The sequence below is a fragment of the Cetorhinus maximus genome, chromosome 7 (assembly GCF_964194155.1).
Source record: "Cetorhinus maximus chromosome 7, sCetMax3.hap1.1, whole genome shotgun sequence".
Lineage (NCBI taxonomy): Eukaryota > Metazoa > Chordata > Chondrichthyes > Lamniformes > Cetorhinidae > Cetorhinus > Cetorhinus maximus.
In genome coordinates, this window is record NC_135885.1 from 2,892,074 (window position 1) to 2,909,938 (window position 17,865).

Below are 17,865 nucleotides of genomic sequence, written 5' to 3' on the forward strand. Positions count from 1 at the left end.
TCGTGAAAGATGCCTTATAAAATGCAAGTTTTCTTTATGCTCTATACAGTTTAATGCCTTGCAGGCAACATATCTATCCCATTACAAAAACAGAATTACCTGGAAAAACTCAGCAGGTCTGGCAGCATCGGTGGAGAAGAAATCAGTTAACGTTTCGAGTTTATTTCTCCTTTCTCCTAACTATGCTTCAGTTCTGCCGAAGGGTCGTGAAGACTCGAAACGTTAACTGATTTCTTCTCCACCGATGCTGCCAGACCTGCTGAGTTTTTCCAGGTAATTCTGTTTTTGTTTTGGATTTCCAGCATCCGCAGTAGCTTTTAGCTTTTTGTTTTTATATCTATCCCATTAAATCAGAGTCAACAATCAATTACTTCCTAATGATGGATTCAAGAGAAAATCATTGTCAAGCCACTCACTGGATCCACGAAGTCAGGGTTGAGGCCATAGCACAGTTTCTGTATCCGGGAAGTTATCTTGTCAAACATGACTCGCTCCTGACGACCATCTGCACAACAAAACATTACAAGTTTAAACACTTCACCCTCCATTTGATAGCACCTTTAACAGAATAAAAGGTTTCAAGGAACTTCAGTGATTATAAGGTGTCTTAAAGGAGGAAAGAGATAAGAAACCGCAGAGAATTAGGGAGGGAATTCCAGAACTGCAAAAGAGGTTGGTTCAGCCTCAAAACAATTGCCAGAGAGAGGGGTGGAATTAGTGGTGAGGGTGCAGAGTTTGTGGCTAGGGCTGAGGACAATGGTTGAGATTCCGAATGCTTAACCGGAGCAAACTTCTATTCATCCAATACTGGATATCAGATAAGCAGACTGACAATTTAAATGGCAGAGGAGTAGAAGATAAGCAGTAGTGAGAGAATAAATAATTTGGGAGTGGTCATTAGATACAGGAAGGGAAAATCTCTCTAATCAAACACACACGGGCTGCCACGTTAAGTACATGCATTGCAACCTTTTTATAACAGAATTAAATTCCCATTTTATGTAAAATCAGCCCACTTGTACAATCAAATGGTGCGGGGGTAGGGAAAAGAGGGCAGCAGGGAGAGAAAGGCAGGAGAGCAGGGTGGGTTCAGTAACCATACAATTGCCAACATCCAATAAATGCAATCGGTACAAAAAATTTGGAACTTTGGCTTCCAGCCCAGCCTTATCCCCAAGGCCTGGGAGGACAGCAGGAAAGCATGCAGGTGGTTGGTCAAGGGGTGAGGAGGGGATCACAAATCAAACAAAGGGCAAAGGTTCACTGTGTGGCCTGTCTGGCTAAGAGAATCATAGAATGACAGCACAGAAATCAGAGTGGAAAGGTTACAGCATAGGAGCATTTAGCCCATACTACTTCTCTGCAAGAGCTATTTAGCTTGCCCTGCTCTCCCACCCTTTTCCCTATTGCACTCCATTTTTTTCTCCTTTATGATGCTTATCCAATTCCCTTTTGAAAGCCATGAATGACCCTGCCTCCATCACACTCTCGGGGCAGTGCATTCTAGATCCTAACCACGTGATGCATAAAAAGATATCCCTTATGTCACATTGGCAAAAGAAACAGTCACCTTAAATCAAGGGTGTCCTTGAATAGTTCTCAGGACTTCCACCAATGAGAAGTTGCTATCTATTCTGTCTAAGCCCATGAATTTGATTCCACTATCAATCAAATCTGCTCTCAACTTCCTATGGTCCAAAGACTAGAACCACAATTTATACAATCCATCCATCCATGTAACTGAGGCTCCTCATTCCTAGAATTATTTTTATAAAACTTTTCTGCACTCTCTGTAATGTCTTCGCATCCTTCCTTATATGTAGTCCCCAGGCCCTGCTGCTTCCACACTCCCTTTAGTAAAACATCCTTTATTTTATATTGTCTCTCTGCATTCATCCTAACAGAATGAATTACTTCCGAGGATGTGATTAGGGAAAAGCAAAAGAAATGGGAAAATAGGTGAACCCTGCGAGGGAATGGAGGGGCCAGGTTGTTTTTATTCATTCACAGGGTGTTGGTGTCCCTGGCCAGGCCAGCATTTATTGCCCACCCCTAATTGCCTTTTAGAAGGTGGTGGTGAGCTGCCTTCTTGAACCACTGCAGTCCATGTGGTGTAGGTACACCCACAGTGCTGTCAGGGAGTTCCAGGATTTTGACCCAGCTACAGTGAAGGAACAGCGATATATTTCCAAGTCAGGATGGTGAGTGACTTGGAGGGAAACTTGCAGGTGATGGTGTTCCCATCTATCTGCTGCGCTTGCCCTTCTAAATGATAGTGGTCATGGGTTTGGAAGGCATAGTCTATGTAGCATTGGTGAATTCCTGCAGTGCATCTTGTAGATAGTACACACTGCTGCTAATGTGTCAGCATTGGAAGGAGTGAATGTTTATGGATGTGATGCCAATCAGGCAGCTGCTTTGTCCTGGATGGTGCCAAGCTTCTTGAGTGTTGTGGGAGCTGCATTTATCCAGGCAAGTGGAGCATCACACTCCTAACCTGTGCCTTGTAGATGGTGGACAGGCTTTGGAGAGTCAGGAGGCAAGTTACTCGCTGCAGGATTCCTAGTCTCTGACCTCCTCTTGTAGCCACAGTATTTATATGGCTAGTTCAGTTCAGTTTCTGGTCAATGGTAACCCCCCAGGATGTTGACAGTTGGTAATTCAGTGATGGTAATGCCATTGAACATCAAGGAGCGATGGTTAGAATCTCTCTTGTTGGATATGGTCATTGTCTAGCACTTGTGTGGCATGAATGTTACTTGCCACTTGTCAGCCCAAGCCTGGACAGTGTCCCGGTCTTGCTGCATTTGGACATGGACTGCTTCGGTATCCATGGTTGCGCAAATGGAGCTGAAAATCATGCATTTAACAGCAGACACATCTACTTCTGACCTTATGATGGAAGAAATGTCATCGATGAAGCATCTGAAGATGGTTAGGCCTAGGACATTACCCTGAGAAACTCCTGCAGTGATGTCCTGGAACTGAGATGATTGACCAACAACCAACGGACCATCTTTCTTTGTGCTAGGTATGACTCCAATCAGTGGAGAGTTCCCTGATTCCCATCGACTCCCTAAGACCATAAGACGTAGAAGCAGAAGTAGGCCATTCAGCCCATCAAGTCTGCCCCACCATTCAATGAGATGATGGCTGATCTGATAATCTTCAACTCCACTTTTTCTGTCTTTTCCCATAGCCCTTGATTCCCTTACGGATTAAAAATCTGTCTACCTCAGGTTTGAATATTAACGACCCAGCATCTAAAGCTGTCTGCGGTAAAGAATTCCATAGATTCACTACCCTCAGAAGAAATTCCTTCTCATCTGTCTTAAATGGGCGACCCCTTACTCTGAGATTATGCCATCTGGTCCTGGACTCTCCCACAAGGGGAAACAACCTCCGGTTTTGCTAGGGCTCCTTGATGCCACACTCGGTCAAATGCAGCCTTGTTGTCAAGGGCAGTCACTCTCACCTCACCAGTTCAGCTCTTTTGTCCGTGTTTGAGCCAAGGCTGCAATGAGGTCAGGAGCCGAGTGACCCTGGCAGAACCCAAACAGATAGTCAGTGAGCAGATTATTGCTAAGCAAGTTAGCAAGGGATAGTCAGCATGGCTTTATCAGAGGGAGGTCATGCCTAACAAATTTGATTGAATTTTTTGAGGAGGTGGCCAGGTGTGTGGATGAGGCTAGTGCAGTTGATGTAGTTTATATGGATTTCAGCAAAGCCTTTGACAAGGTCCAACATGGGAGACTTATAAAGAAGGCAAATGCACATGGGATACAGGGTAATTTGATAAGGTGGATTCAAAATTGGCTTAGTTGTAGGAGACAGAGGGCGATGACAGAAAGATGCTTTAGTGACTGGAAGCCAGTGTCCAGTGGCGTACCACAGGGATCTGTGCTGAGTCCCCTATTATTTGTCATTTATATAAACGACATAGATGACTATGTGGGGAGTAGGATTAGTAAGTTTGCGGATGACACAAAGATTGGCCGGGTGGTTAACAGTGAGGTTGAGTGTCTTGGGCTACAGGAAGGTATAGGCGGGATGGTCAAATGGGCAGATAAGTGGCAGATGGAATTTAACCCTGAAAAGTGAGAGGTGATACACTTTGGAAAGAGTAATTTGACAAGGAAGTATTCAATGAACAGCATGACACTAGGAAATTCTGAGGAACAAAGGGACTTTGGCGTGTGTCCATAGATCTCTGAAGTCAGAGGGGCATGTTAGTGGGGTGGTGAAAAAGGCATATGGGACACTTGCCTTTATCAATCGAGGCACAGATTACAAAAGTAGGGAGGTCATGTTGGAGTTGTATAGAACCTTGGTGAGGCCACAGCTGGGGTACTGTGTGCAGTTCTGGTCACCACATTATAGGAAGGAAGTGATTGCACTGGAGGGGGTGCAGAGGAGATTCACCAGAATGTTGCCTCAGATGAAACATTTACGTTATGAAGAGAGGTTGGATAAACTTGGGTTGTTTTCATTGGAGCAGAGGAGACTGAGGGGTGACCTGATTGAGGTGTACAAGATTATGAGGGACATGGACAGGGTGGATAGGGAGCAGCTGTAACCCTTAGTTGAAGGGTTAGTCACAAGGGGGCATAATTTCAAGGTGAGGGGCAGGAGGTTTAGAGGGGAAGTGAGAAAAAGCTTTTTTACCCAGAGGGTGGTGACGGTCTGGAATGCACTGCCTGGGAGGGTGGTTGAGGCGGGTTGCCTCACATCCTTTCAAAAGTGCCTGGATGAGCACTTGGCACGTCATAACATTCAAGGCTATGGGTCAAGTGCTGGTAAATGGGATTAGGTAGGTAGGTCAGGTGTTTCTCACGTGTCAGTGCACACTCGATGGGCCGAAGGGCCTCTTCTGCACTGTGATTGTGAAGTGCCGCTCGATAGCCCTGTTGATGACCCCTTCCCAACATTTTACTGATAACAGAATAGGCTGATGGGACAGTAATTGGCCAGGTTGGATTTGTCTTGCTTTTTGTATACAGGACATACTGGGGAATTTTCCATATTGCTGGGTAGATGCCAGTGTTGTAGCTGTACTGGATCAGCTTGGTTAGGGGCGCAGCAAGTTCTGGAGCACAAATCTTCAGTACTATTGCTAGAATATTGTCAGGCCCCATAGCCTTTGCAATATCCAGTGCCTTCAGCTGTTTCTTGATATCACATGCAGTGAATTGAATTAGCTGAAGAATGACATCTGTGATGCTGGGGACCTCCAGAGGAGGCAGAGATGGATTGGCACTTTTGTCTGAAGATTTTTGTAATTTGATTCGATTCTGGGTCCCCAGAACATTACCCCAGGTCTCTGGATTATTGGTCCAGTGACAATACCACTACGCCACAGTCTCCCCAATGCATGGTGTTTGTTCCCATGTATCTGCTGCCCTTGTCCTTGTAGATGGCAGATAGGGCATCCCCCAATCACAGTGTACAAATTTAAAATATTTGCTTTGAAATTGACTCTCATGCTTTCGTTCAGAAGCATTTGAAGAAATAATCTCATCCCAAACACTGTCCTTCTCACTCACTCACTCTCCCTTCCACTCCACTGCCCTTTCCTCCCTCCACACCCATTCACTCAACCCTTCCTTCCCTCCCCATCCAGTCCCACTCCTCCTCCACCCTTGTTTCTCCACCTTGCCACACTCGACACCTCATCATTGCTGTTGCGCCTGCTGTCAGTGGGACTGTACAGCTCCTCCTCAGCTACCACCACCTGGATCTACAATAATAGGGAAGAGTGAGACTCCTCCCCAATGGATAGGGCTCAGGCCCCAGAGGCTCAGATTCTGGCAGGTCAGGAAGCACAGCCTCTATCAATGGATGCTTGGGTTGCACCAGGGTCCTGAGCAAGGCAAGCCAGCGCTGTGTCCTGCCTGACATGGGAGGACAGCAGGTTTGGAATTTTGGAAGAAGGTACAGAGCAGAGTTGGGAATAAATACCACCTGCTCTGGCCTCATTACTGGCACAGACTTCCCCCACCCCCCAATCCTTCTTTCATTTCAGTTTCTTCTCCTCAGCCTCCCAGAGGAAGTCAAACAATTGGTGACAGGCAGCTGAAAGTCTCCTGCACGGCAGCTGCGTGACTGGACTGTATAATTGCACCAGTTTCTCAAACCACAGGCTCCCTAACTTCCCCCCCCACCCCCTGATGCTCCTCCAATCAGATTAACTGTCTCTGAAAGAGCAGCAAGAGTGGGTGGGCAGGACCCTGCGATTGGAGGAGCTGCAGCAGCCAGTTTTGGGAGTTACCGAATAGGTGATTGGGAGGGGGAAACAGTTCCACATCTCCCCTACTGGCTGCTCCTCCAATTGTAACCCTGCAGTCAGTTCCTGCTCTCTCCGACAGCAGGGTTGCAAACTTTTTGAAGCCCTGCAAGTCGGAACATATATTTAAAACAGCAGATTTCCAAGATACCAATGTTAGAAATTCAGAACTTTCACATCCCTGGTTTATTAATCAAAACTGGGGGAGGGGAAAGGAGAAAATAGAGAAAACCATTAAAAAAAAAACGAAATTCGGGTAAAAACACGTCCATGCGCTTCACTTGTCTCTGCATTAAATTTCATTTGCCGTTACCCACTCCCAACAACCTATCTGCCTTTATCACCCTCACAGTTCACAATATTTCATAGTTCTGTGCGAATTCTAGAAACTTTGTAATTGTACATCCAAGCCTAGGTCACTAACATAAATCAAGATATTCAGTAGTACTTGTACCAATCCCTGAGAAATCCACCGTATTCCAGTGAATACTTCCTCCAGTGAAAAAAAAACACAATTGTTGACCACTGAGCTCAATCCACCTTTCAATCCATTTTCTTTGGTAGGGCTTACAACCTAGTTTCTCTTAACCCATGGGCCCTGCAAACCATCCTCTTTAATAATCAATCAAATTTCCCTTTTGAAAGTCAAATCCGCCTTTTTGAAATCCCCTCACCCAAGCTCCGAGTGAAGCCACAAGCCCAGGCTCTGTAGCAATCACTAGCCAAGCAGATACCAAATAGAACACATCACGGTGCCAAACTTTGCACAATGTCACAGATATTCTCAGACCTGCCGCCCATTGTCTGTTACAAAAGGTCCACTTCTGGCTGGTTAAAAATTGTATAATCAGCCTTCCAATGTGGTCTTTTCAGGATATAACAGGTGCATGCACAAATGACTCACTCATGTCTTGAGGTACTGGCGCCCTAATCTGAAAGCATTTGTTTTAGTTAGTCGTCTTCAAATCTGTCCGAAGTTAAAACTTTTCCTTCACATCCTCACTCAGATCTGACCCACTTTTAAACTCTTGATTTCTATTTATTTTTCCTGGCTCTTACCCATTTCACCGACGTGACCTAGTTTAGTGCAGTTTCATTGGCAAGCTCCCAGTTTCCCCCCCGAGTCTGATCCCGCTCGGATGTTTTGCTTTTATATCCAATGTCGAGAGTTTGACCTGAAGTTCTGCTCTGCCTGTCTGTCTGTCTGCAGCTTCCCGGGGTACGGCTGTTTAAACTTATTGCCGTGTACACAGTTCCGGGTGAGATTCCCGCCAATCTGTTATAACCAACCGCTTGGGCGCCAAATTTAAACTATACACAGGCGGGAGCTGGATCACGCGGGGAATAAATTGCTCTACATAGAGGAACATAGAACCGGGGAATTAAAAGGAGCTGGAAAAAGGGCCCGGTAGACACAGTGGAGAGACAGCAAATATTAAAAAAAAGCATGCAAACAAATCAATGAGTGATTCCAATCAACAGCAGGATGATCGCCCTTTACCCCAGCACCTTAGAAAAAAATTAAAAGGTAGAAAAGACAACGAGCCTGGTGTAACTGGCAGCAGAAAATAACGTTTTTATAAAACATACGGCAACTAACAGGGAGCAATGAGCAGCCCCAACATTGGCAGAGGGAATCAAAAGTTATAAACACAAAGGAATCAACAGGGCAGCAATAACCAGCCCCCCCGCCCCGTGTAAGAATAAAAAAAAACAAAACGGTAGATTGATGGACAGGCACCATCAGGCCTTCATCAGTCCCCGAGTATAACAGAAATTCAACCATTAACGAGAGCCACAAAATTTATAATCCTCTCCAGGCCAGGAACTGAGAAATTGCCGGGCAAAAAATGTCCAAGGTCCACTCAGGTCACCTTCTATCACCCTGACAATCGTATGAGAGTGATAAGGGAGGGTTGGCTAATCTTAGCAATCAGTACATGAGGTGAGGACCACCCCCCCCGCCCCCTCAACACAGCGGGAGAGATTTGTCCAGTCACCTGTACCCTTCAAGCTCACTCCATTCACATGACACACCTCAATTTACCCAGATTCTAAAGTAATATGTCATTTACCGAAAGATATCCAACATACATTTGAATGAGTCAACTATTTGGTTCCACTATCTCACTACTGTGTGCGCCGACAGACTGGGATACTGCATTCTTAGAGAGCCCTTTCCACAGACTGATCAGATAGATCACTGATCATTCTAAAGTGAGATTGTATTACATTCTGAGAGAATAAATCTCCTGCAACGAGGGTTCACAGATTCAGTGGCTCTGGTGATCTCCTCAGCTTTCCTGAAAGTGGCTGCATAACTACAGTCCAAAACCACCTGTACCCCTCTCCCTCTGACAATCTAATACAGCACTGGGATCAGAGCCCCACACTTGCAGGGGACCTACTTCATGTAATCCCTCCATGCTTCTATCCCACGTTTATACATACACACATTAGGACATCTGTCCACACCCAACTTTTCATTTTCTAAACTCCTATGCCACCATTTATAATGGAGACAATTCATGTAAACATGTCACTGGATGAGTAATTCAGAGACCCAGGCGAATGCTCGGAGGTTCAAATCCCACCACAGCAGCTGGTGGAATTTAAATTCAATTAATAAATCTGGAATTAAAAGCTAGTCTAATGATGACCACGAAACCATTGCCAATTGCTGTAAAAACCCATCTGGTTCACTAATGTCCTTTAGGAAAGGAAACCAACTGGTCTGGCCTACATGTGACTCCAGGCTCACAGCAATGTGGTCCACTCTTAAATGCCCTGAAATGGCCTAGCAAGCCACTCAAATTTATCAAACTGCTACAAAGTTTAAAGGAATGAGACCGGTCAGACAACGCAGGATCAACCTTAGCAGTAGAAACGACAACAGCAAACCCATTCATTGACCCTGCAACGTCCTTACTAACACTTGGAGACTTGTGCCAAAATTGGGAGACCTGTCCCACAGGCTAATCAAGCCTGACATTTTCTGTAAGGTATGACTCTGATAGTATGACCAAGTCCCAGGCACCACCATCCCTGGTTATGTCCTGTCACACCAACAGGACAGACCCAGCAGAGGTGGCAGCACAGTGGTATAGTCAGGAGGGAGTTGCCCCTGGAATTCTCAACATTGACTCTGGACCCCGTGAAGTCTCATGGCACTAGGTCAAACATGGGTAAGGAAAAGGAAACGTGGGGCGAAAGGGGGTCAAAGGATATGGGGAGAGAGCGGGAGCAGGCTATTGAGTTGGATGATCAGCCATGATCATAATGAATGGCGGAGCAGGCTTGAAGGGCCGAATGGCCTACTCCTGCTCCTATTTTCTATGTCCTACTGATTACCACGTACAAATCCCACCCCCCTGGCTCAATGAAGAATGCAGGAAGGCATGCCAGGAGCAGCACCAGGCATACCTAAAAATGAGGTGTCAACCTGGTGAAGCTACAACACAGGGCTACTTGCATGCCAGACAGCATAAGCAGCAAGTGATAGACAAAGCGAAGTGATTCCACAACCAATGGATTAGATCTAAGCTCTGCCGTCCTACCACATCCAGTCGTGAATGGTGGTGGACAATTAAACAACTCACTGGAGAAGGAGGCTCCACAAACATCCCCATCCTTAATGATGGAGCAGCCCAGTACTGCAGTGCAAGTCCTCCGAAAGTCCCCAGCATCACAGATGCCAGACTTCAGCCAATTCAATTCGCTCCACGTGATATCAAGAAATGGCTGAAGGTACTGGACACTGCAAAGGCTATACGCCCTGACGCATTCCAGCAATATTACTGAAGGCTTGTGCTCCACAACTAGCCATGCCACTAGCCAAGTGGCTGGAAAATGTGGGAAATTGCCCAGTATGCCTGCCCACAAAAAGGAGGAAAGATCCAACGCCCATTGGTCAACTCGCGATCATCAGTAAAGTGATGGAAAGGGTCAGCAACAGTGCTATCAAGCAGCACTTGCTTAGCAATAACCTGCTCACTGACGCTCAGTTTGAGCTCCACCAGGGTCACTCAGCTCATGACCTCATTACAGTCTTGGTTCAAACATGGACAAAAGAGCTGGACTCCCAAGGTGAAATGAGAGTGACTGCCCTTGACATCAAGGCCGCATTTGACCAAGTGTGGCATCAAGGAGCCCTAGCAAAACTGGAGTCAATGAGAATCGGGGGAAAACTCTCCACTGGTTGGAGTAATATCTAGCATAAAGGAAGATGGTTGTGGTTGTTGGGAGGTCAATCATCTCAGTTCCAGGACATCACTGCAGGAGTTCCTCAGGGTAGTGTCCTCGACCCAACCATCTGCAGCTGCTTTATCAATGATCTTCCTTCCAACATTAAGGTGAGGATTTTCACTGATGATTGCACAATGTTCAGCACCATTCACACCTCCACAGATACTGAAGCAGTCCATGTCCAAATGCAGCAAGACCTAGGTTTGGGCTTACAGGTGGCAGGGAATGACTATCTCCAACAAGAGAGAATCCTTCCATCTCCCCATGACATTCAACGGCATTACCATTGCTGAATTCTCCACTATGAACATCCTAGGGGTTACCAATGACCAGAAACTGAACTGGACTAGCCATATAAATACAGTGGCTACAAGAGCAGGTCACAGGCTAGGAATCCAGCGACACGGAACACGTAGCAGCAGTGTGCTCCATCTACAAGATGCACTGCAGGATCTCACCAAGCCTCCTTAGACAGCACCTTCCAAAGCCAGAACCTCTACCATCTAGAAGCACAAAGGCAGCAGATAGATAGGAACACCACCACCTGGAAGTTTCCCTCCAAGTCACTCACCATCCTGACTTGGAAATATATCGCCGTTCCTTCACTGTCGCTGGGTCAAAATCCTGGAACTCCCTTCCTAACAGCACTGTGGGTGTACCTACACCACATGGACTGCAGCGGCTCAAGAAGGCAGCTCACCACCGCCTTCTCAAGGGCAATTAGGGATGGGCAATAAATGCTGGCCCAGCCAGCGACACTCACATCCTGTGAACAAATATAAAAAACAAACAGCACCTTATGGAGGTAAAGTGCCAGCACTGGCATTAGGGGGTGATTGCAGCATGGCATGTTTACATTGCAGCTTCCAATACAAATATGGACATTAGAATTTAGAATGGATATATCTAGAAATCAGAACATGACTTTAAAATGGGGGCTGAATCACCACTGTACAATTATCCTTGCCTTCACCTGAAGATTACATTTGATTTTCACTCTGCATGGAGCAGCACAGCAGATTGACTCGTCTTAACATCGCCCTCAGCCCAACGGCCACCTTTGTGTGCGGCTGCATCAAGCTGTGCATAGACCCTCAGTACGCAAACAGCAAGTGTCACTACGTGCTGAGGTTCTCTCTGTTCCCAGTGTTGCGAAGGACGGGTCTGGTCATGCTGCCGTAGAACGCTCCAAGTACCACCTGTCCCTCATGGAAACATTTATGCAGAGAAACACCTTTGACCACAAGGCCATCAGACAGCGGTCGGCAGGTAACATCCTAGAGGCCCTGTGGGAAAAGGAGATGGTGGACCCTGTCGGCTGCTTCCCCAAGCAGACTGTCAGTCATTTGAGAATGCCCCATTGCCAGAACTTTCCAACAAGGAACAAGATGTAGCTTGGCTGGTGATGAGAAATGCCCTCCCTGTCAGATCCTTCCTACACAGGAGTCTCTCCCCCTCCACATGTTGCCCTCAAGGTGACTCAAGGGATGTGCCTTTGCAAAGAAGGTCTGGAGAGAGATGCAGTGGTTTTTGTCGAGGTTCATCTTGAGCAGATCTGACACAAGACACTGTGCTCTACAGGCTGTTCCCAGGGACACACACCAAGACAAACATCACCTGCTGCTGGAGGATCATCAACTCGGTGAAAGACACTCTTTGGTCTGCCCAAAACCTGTTGGCCTTCCAGTGCAAGGAGTTGTCCCCGACCAAGTGTTGCAGACTGGCACATTCCAAGGTCCTACATGCTGAGGGACGCACTAAAGCTTGGGGCAGCTGCTGCAAAGGCGCAATGGAGAAAAGTCACTGCCTAAAACCTTTTAGCCATAGTAGACCGAGGGGCTGGGAATTGTATAGACCCCTCGGGCTGTACGACTCACATTGAATGTGTGCAGTGAATACTAAATGTATCATAATTGTATTGAAGCACCTCAGAGTGCAACATGACCTATGTAGATAGTGCAATGGTATTTAAGTTGTCTGTAATGACCATGTTGAAATGTCTGTAATGTTCACTGATTGTATTGAAGCACCCCAGGATCTATGTGGAAAACATGAACATGATTGCACTTTTTGTGTTGGCCATTTTGAAATGTTTTCAGTATATTTTTCCAAAAAAAAGAGCAAATTGACTAGTGTTTAAAGAAGCATTTCCACATCAGCAATTACTCCAACCCTAACACAGCAGGGTAGGGGGGTTCAATCCAACACTGCACCATGACCTCTGCCAGGGAACCCAAATGGAACCCAGTCTCCACCCCCCCCCCCTCCCCAAGGACCACAATTTACCCCCTCAAGCCCCCCAAAGACACTACTCACCTATCCACCCACCGCCCTCCCGTACCAGGGACCACAGTCCATCCCCACTCTGCTAAAGGACCACAGTCACCCCCCCATCCCCCCCTCCCCATCCCCCCCTCCACACCCCCCCCCCATCCCCCCCACCACACCCCCCCCACCACACCCCCCCCACCACACCCCCCCCACATCCCCCCCCCCCACCACCCCCCACACCCCCCCCATCCCCCCCCCCACCACACCCCCCCCATCCCCCCCCCCCACCACCCCCCACACCCCCCCCATCCCCCCCCCCCCACCACACCCCCCCCATCCCCATCCCCCCCACCACACCCCCCCCATCCCCATCCCCCCCACACCCCCCCATCCCCATCCCCCCCACACCCCCCCATCCCCCCCACACCCCCCCATCCCCATCCCCCCCACCACACCCCCCCCATCCTCATCCCCCCCACCACACCCCCCCCATCCCCATCCCCCCCACACCCCCCCCATCCCCCCCACCACACCCCACCCCCAAGCACCTCAGTCACCCCATTGTCTCCCCACCCCCCCCCGGGCCGGTACCTCTCTTAATGACGAACATGTTTCTTGGGAACCGGGAATCTCTGTCCGCCGGGGGCTGTGAGCGGGCGGGTTGATCTCGGGGTGATCCTGGGTGATCCAGTGAGACTCGGGGTGACGGGGAAATTTTTCTTCCCCTCCGCCGATCAGGATAAAACGGCGCGCGCCTTTCCCGCCGGTTTATTTATCAGCCTCACAGCCAATCAGCGGCCGGGCGCCCCTTCGCTTTATCCAATCAGAAATCGCACCTCCGCCATGCAGCCAATCAGCAAAAGGTTAGGGGCGGAACCCATATTCACCAATCAGAGTAGAGCCCGCTTATCAGCCGTTGCCATGGTAGCGCTGGGCCTGCTGGTGCCAGTGAAGCCTGAGGCTGGATTTAAGAGCCTTCCCCAGTGAAACCAGCAGGCTCTCCTGCTTAAGGAAAAACTGATTTAGGAGGATTCACATTGAAACAGGGCTCAGGATAACAACAGTTAAGAGTTAAGGAGCATTAGTCTCTCCAACCTGCTCTGCCATTCAATAAGACCTGAGGAAAATATCAATCAACAGTCTGCAAGCTATCATCAGAGTAAATGGAGAGGCAATTGAGGGAGAACAAACTGCCAAACAAATCTGGTCTCAGATCCACATGCCGGAGCTGAGGCAGGAACATACTGACATGGCCGACCATTGGGCTACAGCACAAGGAGGGTCTGGGAGACTTCTTCAAAGGGGGACATATCATCAGGTCTGGTGAAAGGTGATTGACCTGAGATGTTAACTCTTGTTCCTCACTCCACAGATGTTGCCTGACCTGCTGAGAATTTCCAACATTTTCTCTTTTTATTGCACACCTGCATAAGACCATAAGATGTAGGAGCAGAAGTCGGCCATTCAGCCCATCAGTGTCTGCATCAGACTAAATCGTCTGGTGTTCCACAGGAAAAGAAGTGGGACATTCCTACACAATCAGAACTACTTTATAAGATATAGCAGCAGGGGTAGACCATTTGGACCTTCCAGCCTGTTGTGCCTCATTAAGATCATGGCCAATCTTCTACCTCAATCCATTTTCCTTCACCATCCCCATATCCCTTAATTCCTTCAGTATCCAAAAATCTATCAGCCTGTCTTGAATATACTTAATGACTAAGAATCCACAAGCTCTCTGGGAAGAAATTCCAAGAATTCACAACCCTCTGAAGAAATTTCTCATCCTTTCCAACCCTTTATTCTAAGACTCTGAGCCCCTAGTTGTAGACTACCCAGCAGGGGGAAACATCTTAACATCTACCCCATAAATGGACCATAAACCAGGCAAAGGCCCCAGTGACATGAGTAATTGCCAACCTGTCAGCCTAGGGAAAGCAGTTGGAGAATGTCATCACATATCATCTCCAACATCATCTTAATGGCTTTGGCTTCAAATCAGGTCCAGCAAGGTTCAGCAGAGGAAGAAATATCAATGGCGACTGTTGCATCTGTCAGTTGCATCCTCCAAGCTGTTAACAAGACCATGTGCATATTGACGGTGAACCAGGATGTGGAGAAGGCTTTTGAGAAAATTTGGCTCGATGGGCTGCCGCTGTATGCCAACTTTCATCACTACACCCCTACTCAGCTGATTGAAGAACTTCCGACTTCCCGTCAGAGCACACAATTGGAGTCAAGAAAGCTCCAGAGAGATTCGGGTCCTTGGGAAGATGGACTAGCCAATGGGGAATTACACTGAGCCTTGGAAAATCACAGTGGGTGCTATTCCCTAAGAGAAGGATGAGGGACAGGTTGATGTGATTGAGCTGCTGTTAAAGCAAAGCAATGAGCAGAGATTCCTGGGTAGAACTTTTGTATGTCAGCCATAGCTCAGTGGGGAGCACTCTTGCCTCTGAGTTGGAAGGTTCTGGGTTCAAGTCCCACTCCAGTTTTTGAAAGCAGTACCAAGAAAACACTGCCCTGTTGAAGGCGCCATCTTTCAGATGAGATGTTAAACAGAGGTCACAGCTGCCCTCTCAGGTGGATGTATAAGATCCCAGGGTGCTATTTGAAAGATGAGATGGGGATTTCTGTCCTGGGGCCAATGTTTGTATATTTATCACTCAACCAACCAACATCACTTAAAATAGACTAGCTGCTCATTATCACTTTGCTGTTTCTGGGAGCTTGCTGTGCACAAATTGGCTGCTGCATTTCCTATAACAACAGTGATTACACATCAAAAGCCATTTGTGAAAATTGCGATAGAAATGCAAGTTCTTTCTTTAATTCTTAGGGAGATTGGAGAACCTATAATTTCACACTGCTTTCTCAATAACAATGCGTCAGCCAATCAGAGTCTACTTGCCAACCAATTCGCACCCTTCTCTCCTGTAGCATAAATTGTTGTGATTGTTTGAAATTTGGTATTCTTGTGTTTGTCCTCCCGAGTGTAAGATTTAAAAACTTCAGCAACATGTCTTTCTTTTCAGTGGTATTCAAATTCTTAGATGCTTAAATTGTGAGTGCCTAGAGGCTGATTTGCATTCATCTGCATCCAACCTTTACACATGCACCTTCCAATAGGAGTTGGGAGGTGTCAGCTGTGGCTCAGTTCATAGCACCCTCGCCTTTGAATCAGAGGGTTGTGGGTTCATGTCCCACTCCCGGAAACCAAGAACTGTGATTGTACTCGAAAGAGATGCAATCTGTGACTGTTGATAACTCGAAAGAGTTTCCAATAGGAGTTGGGAGGTGTCAGCTGTGGCTCAGTTCATAGCACCCTCACCTTTGAATCAGAGGGTTGTGGGTTCATGTCCCACTCCCGGAAACCAAGAACTGTGATTGTACTCGAAAGAGTTGCAATCTGTGACTGTTGATAACTCAAAAGAGTTTCCAGTAGGAGTTGGGAGGTGTCAGCTGTGGCTCAGTTCATAGCACCCTCGCCTTTGAATCAGAGGGTTGTGGGTTCATGTCCCACTCCTGGAAACCAAGAACTGTGATTGTACTCGAAAGAGTTGCAATCTGTGACTGTTGATAACTCGAAAGAGTTTCCAATGGGAGTTGATGATCAGCATTGGAAATCAGTTATAGCACCTCTACTGAAACTCTCACTGAGATCAGCTGGTTTGCCATATACTTAGGGATTTTGTGAGCGATATCGACCATGTGGTACTGAGCCATTAGTGATGTCCTCTGCCAGAGGGAGTGTGGGAGTACATGTAGGGACTGGTTAATCCAACAGAGCATTATCCTGCTACTCAATTGCACTGCTGCACACTTCCCTGTGCTATAGAACAGAAGGAGGACATTCAGCCCCATCCTTTCTCCCATAGTCCTGAAAATTTCCTTCCGTTCAAGTATTCACCCAATCCCCTTTTGAAAGTTCCTACTGAATCTGTATCCACCGCCCTTTCTGGCAGTGCATTCCAGATCATAACTCACTGTGTAAAAAAACAATTCTCCCTTCTGGCTCTTTTACCAATTACCTGTAATCTGTGTCCTCTTGTTACCGAGCCTCCTGACAATGGAAACAGTTTCTCATTATTCATTCTTTCAAAACCCTTCATCAATTTGAACACTATAGTTAGATCTGACCCTAACCTTCTCTGGTCTAAGGAAATATAGAAGATCCAAATAAAATCTATAGTTAAAAATCAAGAAGACAAGAGCTAGCAGTTGAAGATAAAATCTCTTATCTGGCTCAGGTGTGTTTTTAACCAGCAGAGTCTACTGAGCTTCAATAACTTTTAAGGTATGTTGTTTAACTAGTTTTGCAATCAGCCTGAAGGATGCAACCAGTGGAACAAGTAATTCCTTGGTGGGTGAGACAATAATTAATTGGCACTTGGAAAAATATGCATTAATGAGTGAAATCTGCACAGATTTGTTAAGACAAATCATGTTTGATTAACTTGATTGAGTTTTTTAATGATCTACCAGAGAGAGTTGATGAGGATAGTGGATTGATAGGAGATTTAAGAGGTGTTCAAAATCATGTAAGAGTTTGATAGAGTGAATAAGGAGAAACTGTTTCCAGTGACAGGAGGGTCAGTAACCAGATGGACACAGATTGAAGAGAATCAGCAAAAGAACCAGAGGGGGAAGATGAGGAGAATTATTTTACACAGTGAGTTATGGTCTAGAATGCGCTGCCTGAAATGTCAGCGGAAGCAGATTCAAAAATAACTTAAGAAGGGAATTGGATAAATACTCAAAGAGGAAATATTTACAGGCCTATGGGGAAAGCAGAGGGGAGTGGGACTAACTGGGTGGCTTTTTTAAAGAGCCAGCACAGGCATGATGGGCTGAATGACCTCCTTCTGTTCTCTGATTCTGTGTCACTTCCTGGACCTATTAAGAAATAAAGAAGAGCTAAGGAACTTTATGAAATACTTTTGAAGTGATATGATGTAGAAAACATGACAGCTAATTTGCACACTGCAAGATCCCACAAACAGCAATGATCTGTTTTAGTGATTTTTACCAATCTTCCTTAATTTCTCTGCCCCTTTGCCCTCGCT

The 17,865-nt window shown here is 46.7% G+C and overlaps 1 protein-coding gene across 6 annotated transcripts in view; it reads right to left on the bottom strand.

The window, feature by feature from the left end:
* The window catches only part of rrm1 (ribonucleotide reductase M1 polypeptide), a 51,355-nt gene that overhangs the window by 32,751 nt on the left and 739 nt on the right, over window positions 1–17,865 (bottom strand). For 2 of the 6 annotated variants that reach the window (XM_078544940.1, XM_078544939.1), the window contains exon 2: window positions 417–505. In XM_078544940.1, the coding sequence (XP_078401066.1) occupies window positions 417–485 (69 nt within the window). In that variant the 5' untranslated portion in view covers window positions 486–505. Of the gene's footprint in view, window positions 1–416; window positions 506–7,342; window positions 7,530–13,390; window positions 13,535–16,830; window positions 16,850–17,865 lie in introns of those variants that run through there. The other 4 variants (XM_078544941.1, XM_078544936.1, XM_078544938.1 and 1 more) reach the window with 4 other exon arrangements.